Source organism: Rhinichthys klamathensis, unplaced genomic scaffold (assembly GCF_029890125.1).
Source record: "Rhinichthys klamathensis goyatoka isolate OS25496 unplaced genomic scaffold, OSU_Roscu_1.1 h1tg000176l_1, whole genome shotgun sequence".
Taxonomy (NCBI): Eukaryota; Metazoa; Chordata; class Actinopteri; order Cypriniformes; family Leuciscidae; genus Rhinichthys; species Rhinichthys klamathensis.
Window position 1 is genome coordinate 984,578 of NW_026606705.1, and position 7,202 is coordinate 991,779.

The window sequence follows — 7,202 nt, forward strand, 5'->3', positions numbered from 1 at the left end:
CACGGGGAAATAAAGAGTAAAAGATAGAATGTTCATGTAATAATTAATATTATTATATTAATAACGATCATGTACTTTAGGGGTCGATGTATGATTAATCATTTCTGAATTCATTAGTTTAAGTTAAACCATATTGTTTTAACCCGTATGTTACTTAGTTAGATATGTTTATAGGGTCATGTTAAAGTAAATGCATTGAATCTATCATGCTGTGAAATTAGTAATTTTTATCAGGCTGACAATATTCTATATTACATCGACTCTTTCCAATGCATAAACATTTTCAAACAGACCTTAATGTTATGCATAAACTATAAATATGCGTATAAATTTACAAAATGATTTTAAATGCATTTTAAACATATCACATGCAAGTAAAAGTGTTTACTACAATGTTTCAAATAACTTTTGTTAAAATAAAGTGTGAAATAATGTTCCATGCATAATTGTCATTCGTTGTAATGGTCCGCACCTTGGTTTTACCATTATATTTTTAAAGTGCCCCATTATGCTATTTTAAAGCAACACTATGTACCTTTTTCAACCTTCATAATATTTCCAAGCCCCTTGAGATGGTACATCGACTTAAAGAGCCAGCATATGATTTGGTCGCACCTTTTTTTCTTTTCTTTTTTGCTACATGCCATGGGATTAATCAATGCATGCTGATGAATAGTGGTTTTAATGGACCAAGGCTAGCAAAGGCTTTCTGTGTTGCAGCAGAAATACCTGTAATATATTAATTATCATTGCCAAATTTCAGGATTTTCATGGATTTTGGACAGTAATTTTAATCTGTAATTTTAAGCATTTTACATTTGAATTATATACAATCTATCTATTTACATTTGAATCATAATCTATCTATCTATCTATCTATCTATCTATCTATCTATCTATCTATCTATCTATCTATCTATCTATCTATCTATCTATCTATTATCATCTTTCTATCTTTTAAAAATCATTAAACATTAAAATGTATGCATTACATTTTAAAAGATTAGAGTATTATAATAAACTGATACAGATCTTTCGTTATCAAAGTTTATAGTTGTAACAAAAAGCAGAAATCTCACACTCCTTACCTTCTGCATTTTATAATAATTTCCTTTTCCTCTGTCGAGTGATCATGAGAGTAATCGCTCGACAGAGGAAAATATAACCGCTGAAAAGACGTAGGAGGAGGAGGCTCTGTGTTTCGTGAGACCTTTTAATTTTTATATGCCTTAATGTGTGAATTCGTAACTGGCGCGTTTCACCATCGGAGTGCAATGCGCGTGACGTGTACGTTCGTCAATAAATAAACTGCACGTGTCTTGCGGAAGAACATTGTAGCCGGAACTTCTCTCCGTTAATGTCTATGGCGATCACGCAGGCACTGGGCTACTCCGCAGCCGAGACGACCCCGGGATAAAATAGTCCGAATATAAACACTTATTATAGGCGTACCGTAGTGATTCAGGATAAGTCAAAAACACGGTTTGGAAAATGGATTCATGATGTACTCGTTCATTTTGAACATAAGTTACGGACTGCAGCAGCTGATACAACGGCGTTCTGTTGCTCAAGCGTCCACTCGCACAAATGCGACCACATAACATTTTAACTCGCACATTCTCAAAAAATGGTCGCATATGCGACCAATTTGGTCGCAGTCTGGAACCCTGTGCAGGATTTAAAATGTTTTAAAACGACATAAGGGCACTAATTTAGTAGATAAAGTGAGCGTTTCTTGGACTGCTCGTAAAAACGGCTTTTTTTTTCAACATCGCGTCATTTTACGTCACGCTAGGGAGCCTCAGCCTCGGCTCAGTGCAGAGTAGGCTGGTGTTCAGTGAGAGCGGCCGTGAGTCAGTGTGTTTTCGGTAGTTTTTGTATTTCAATCTATCATCGTCATGGTAAATTATTGTGTTTGTGGAGGTTGCAAAAACTCCGGCCTGTCAGGACATCGAGTCCACAGGTTTCCATAACAAGAAAAGGGACGGTGTATCTGTATATCTTTCGTGCCTGGTGCGGTTTGTGCAGCTGAAGAGACGGGATTTCTCTTCCGCATCGGCTTCGAGAAACGCGGTCGTGTGTAGCTTTCACTTCAGATCGTGTGTAGCTTTCACTTCAGATCGTGTGTAGCGTTCACTTCAGATCGGAGGATTATCATCCCGGCGATATGATGGAGTTCAACATGGGATGCCGAAGCAAGAATATTGATCGTCGTATACTGTACCAATGGCATCAAATAGTGTGATATAGGTAGTCATGCCCTAAATAGAGGCAACTTGTAATTGAAAAACAAAATTACTAGGTTGATTAAATATTCAAATCTTTAATTTTCTGTTTATGTTATAACCCAGGTGAAAAATATGTTTTAAAAATGTACCTGAGTATGTTTTTAGTAACTCACAATATAAATATACTCAAGTATAGTTTTTATACATTTAATAGTATACATCTACCCTAAACATACTAATGTCTGCTGGCCTGATATACGATGGTAATAATCTGTACAATATTGTGAGCACAGTGTATATCGTTAGCGAACGTGTATCTATAAGCAAAGACACCTGTCCTGTTCTCCACTCGTTCTCCTCACACCACAACTCAATGTGTCTCTGACCGTTCTGTCTAACATTAATCCTGTCCTGCTCTCTCGGCAGCATAGCAGGCTCATAACTGTATGGCTGTGGTCCGTCATACGAGTAAGTATTTCCTCAGCGTCCGAAATGTCATTGCGATCCATTGTTTTCCTGTTGTTTGCATCGACCGCTCTCCCGCCCGTTACGTCACGCCCGCCACACCCATTTTTAGACGCGGAAGTAAAATTTTCTCTCAAAAACGACTCCAGAAGCTTCTGTAGCGTATTTATAAGAATATTTTAAAGAAAATCTAGTTCCTACATTATTTTTCTATACATTGACTCGTTGGGTCCTCTAACCTGCAATATGCCCTGGAACACACCAAGCCGACGGTCGGCCGTCGGGCAGTTTTTGTGCGTCGTCCGACTGAGTTTCCTCGGTGTGTTCCGCACGGTTCCGTGCCGTCGGCTGAAATTGGTCCTCGTCGGCTTTGTTTCGGCCGATTCGACATGTTGAATCGGCGTCGGGCCGTCGGTGAAAGAGGGAACTCTGATTGGCTGCTCAGCTTAGTGAAAGAGTCAATGCACGAGAATAATAGCAAAACAGCGAGCAAAGAAGTCAAAACTCTACAGATAGAGGCTGTTCTTATGTTACGTCATCTTACCTTAGTGTTCCTTGGCGAATATTTCAATATTAACACGAGCGGAGTGGAATAAAGAAAGTGTTTAGCAGGATTGATATTCAAAACGGTAAGCACGCACTGCTTTGTTTTCGGTATGTGTATCTGCAGCCGGCAGCGTCGGTTTCCCTTTTTGAATGACGAATATAGACTAATATATCTGCAGAAATAGACAGTTGTCTCATTTACACGCAGGCGCAAAACGCGCATTCTAGCTGACAGTCGGCTGTAGTTCTCTCGGTGTGTTCAAGTGCAGCTTTTTACCCCGATGAGAGGCGACAACACAGTCGGCTTTCATCAGCGCTAGTTCGTCGGCGTCGGCTTGGTGTGTTCCAGGCTTTACAATAGGTTGAATGACACGTCTGCCATAGCCTGACGGTGTCTGTATCGCTTTTACTGGCACTACGTAACTTCGGGGTTCGGGTAGTAACCCGAGCACAAAAAGAACTACAAAATTCGACCGCTTTATGGCATACCTCACTTCCCCCACCACTTCCTCAAATTCTGACGTGAGAGCCCGTCTGTATGTACAACATACGTTGTGGATTGGTATATTTGGGAATGTTATTTTTGTTGGCCGTGTTACTGATGTGTGAGCTGAAGCTGGCGTGGCGGCTAAAATACATTCTCTACGCAGACTCAATCCGGCGCTCTCCTGTCGTTCTTCACTGATTTCCAACACAACGCAGACTACAGAAGCATATGATTACGCTGGCTTGTAAACGTGAGCTACGCGATCTTTTGGCGTTTAAAAAAAATAAAACCCATGAAATTATATTCATATGACATGCTGATATATATGCCACTGAATCTGGGATGAAGACATTTCACACACAACGCAGGCAGTCTGCCCAAGACGTGAGAACTCATAACTTCTGAGAACTCCTTCTGCAGAGTTCGGGGGCATCGGCTTGTCAACAAATGCAGTGTATCCCCTGGTGTAATCATGACAGAGTTTACGACAGTAGTAGAAGACAATACTGTTTCCCAACTGTAGGGGGACCCCGAGAGCAAAAGTTACATGGTGTTACTTTAAAGGGTTCCAAATTTTTTTGGAGTCTCGTCGTCTTACAACATGTTAACAAGCATCAAAGATCAAAAAACATTTTCTCATAATATACATTGCAGTGTGACCTCATTTCTCAAAGCCTCTAAAACCACTCGTTTGAGGATGGTGGGTGTTTCTCAAAATCCCTCCTCGCTCCTCCGTCCTCCAGCCTGTGACCCGGAAACCGATCGAGCTCAGCCATCTTAGAGGACATCAGGATTCTCTAACTGCACCGTGAGGAGTCGAGGAGTGAGGAGCTTCCAGAGGAGTCATGAGTGAGGATACACGGGTGTTTCCTTTGAGGAAGTGTTTCTTGTCGAGAAACGTGACGCACGTATAAATTCTCCCCCTTCACATCTGTCACAATAATTTTAATTTCTGCTTTACCTTTGCAGTTTAAAAAAAAAAAAAAAATACTATATAAGATACTAAAAATATACTATAAATGTCTTTGACGTAATAATCAATGCACTATGCTGCAATGTTAACCAAAAAGTGCTTGGAACTAATGAGAGCTCCATGAAACATGTGACCGTGTGTCTGTTTTCACCGGCTCTAGTTTTAACTGAGGCGCTACAGCGATATGTTATGCCACATTAAGTGCGCCAAAACGGTATTTATTGTTTGAATTTCGTATTAAAACGTACAAAATTTGAAAGCAGACACTTTGTTTCATATCAAAAGCAGGGTTGGCAATTTGGCGTGAGATTGTGTGCTGTGTGTCACGCCAAATGCGTGAGAGTTGACAACCCTGACCTAACCAAGGTGTGAACCCAAGTCCTTATGCCTTAGTAACAAAAGCATGCATCATTCAGTGAAGTGGCAAAAAAACAAGTGTACTTAACACATTTAATACATTAAATGTGTTAAACGCTCAATACATTTAAAGGTGAACTAAGTAACTTTTTTACCTTAACCGAACAGCTTTGGAGTCATTGTAATGTTTATATTACTGATTTCGTGTTGAATGGTGGTCGTCTCGCACCCCCCTGGTGCCTGTGAGCCGCAAAACCACCCTTGCAACTTTGGGCCGGCGAGCCCAAAAACCACACAAAAAAACAGATCTAATAAAATTCTGATAAAATGAGCATCAAACAGAAATAACCCGGCGCCGTATACATGTGGTGTTGGGCGCGCGCAGCTCTTTAAGGGGCCATACCTTATTTCCACTCGTTACAGCGTCCATCCTACTGAACAGGTGCCGGTGTACAGGGGGAGGGGATCCGGCCGTGAGTGCAGAGCCATCTCTGCGTGAGTGCTATTCACGACAGAACAAGTGCTCCACAGCGACTCTAGGGGGCGCTGTTTGACAAAAACGGAATTCTTACTGAGTGCTGCTTTAACTCTGCAATCAAAAAAACTACTTTTCGCCTACTCAAATAAGTAAGCTATTGATGGGTTAAGTTGTCATAGATGGGTAACTACTGTACAGGAACACACACACACACACACACACAGTCTGTGGTTTATTTGAGCGTTGCAAGGAGGTTTGTGCTACCCAGAGGGAGCTATGCCGTTTTGCATTAGTATTTGCATTGATCTTAATAGCAGTTTTTCAGATTAAAAAAAGTCCTCAAACTATTGAAAATAAGTAAAGTGTGTATCAGTGTATTCCTCACAGCCAAGTTTTCGCCCATAACAAAAAAGGCATCTGCTACGACTGAAGTCTATTGTTAGCATCAGTTGTCAACCCCAGTACCAGCTGTTGAGATCATTAACTACTCTATAGTTCTTGTTTCTCCTGATATGATCGCAAGCATAACAGGCGTGCTCAAGACCAAAGGAGCCTCCTCTTGAAACAAAATGTTCCCTCCAGGTGAAGTGCTGCCTGTACAGATCATCATTTTGGTCCAGAAGCTTAAGATGGTCAGCCAGCTCTTTGGGGGTTTTGAAGTCATCCACATGGATAAAGGCACTGGCTGGTATGAATTCCTCATAGTTCTCTCTGGGTGGGCCGATGACCACGGGAACCGTGCCGAGAGACAGAGGCCTGTACAGTTTTTCTGTAATGTAGTCTTTATGGACCGAGTTCTCAAAGGACAGGTAGAATTTACAGCTGGACACCACATCTGTATAATCTTGATCACCAATGCGCTTGTTGAAGTGATTTCCGTAGGTTTCTACACTAATGTGTTCTTTTAACTCTGCATAGTATTTTGACCGCTTAAAGTTTGAGTTCCAGTTACTTACAATCCAGCAAACAAGTTTATTCTTATGCGGGATTTCATAATGTTTCTTTCCACCTGTGTTCTCTGAGATTCGCCCGTAAGGGACCATGATGTCTGAATCTTTTCTGTAAGTTGCCGTCAGATTAAACAGATTGTTTAGACTTGAAAGCTTTGGTGAATTGCTGGGAGACTCCATGTTCATCCAGACCCATTTCTGGAATGGTGGTCGTGGCAGTTTCGGCATGTTGGATAAGTCCCCATAGATGTCTCTGTGATGAAATAAAACGCCATGTGCTTTGTTAAACTGACTCTTGTCGACTGTCAAGTGGCAGCCATGGATGTCGTACATTGAACTACAGAGTCCTAAATCAAACTGATGCCCAAAAGGCCACATCCAGACCAGGATAATGGTGTCTAGATCGTCTCCCTGCGATGAAGCCGCTTCTGTTTGTGTTAACTGGTGTCGGAGAGAGGTGAAGTTCACCATTAAGGTGTTGTTCACTATTTGGATTTGATTTGGCCTCTTAAGAGCGTTGATACAGATGTTTCCGCAGTCATCATGTTTGGGAACGGCTGGGCAGTTTAACCAATTTACGGACGGCTCATAGTACATGTAGAATATTGCTGAGAAACCTGTCATCAAGACCACTGCAATGAAGAGGTTCTTGCAGGATCTGGAGGAGTTTTGGGACTCCATCTTTGATCTTCTGTGGAGAGAGAATGAGGAAGTGCTG

General features: G+C 41.3%; 1 protein-coding gene across 1 annotated transcript; it reads right to left on the reverse strand.

Annotated features, from left to right (window-relative positions):
- Positions 1–5,664: 5,664 nt before the first annotated feature.
- Positions 5,665–7,202, reverse strand: si:ch1073-440p11.2 (4-galactosyl-N-acetylglucosaminide 3-alpha-L-fucosyltransferase 9). Its single transcript, XM_056260227.1, has one exon. It carries the CDS (start codon positions 7,163–7,165, stop codon positions 5,987–5,989), a length of 1,179 nt encoding a protein of 392 aa, XP_056116202.1. The 5' UTR covers positions 7,166–7,202; the 3' UTR covers positions 5,665–5,986.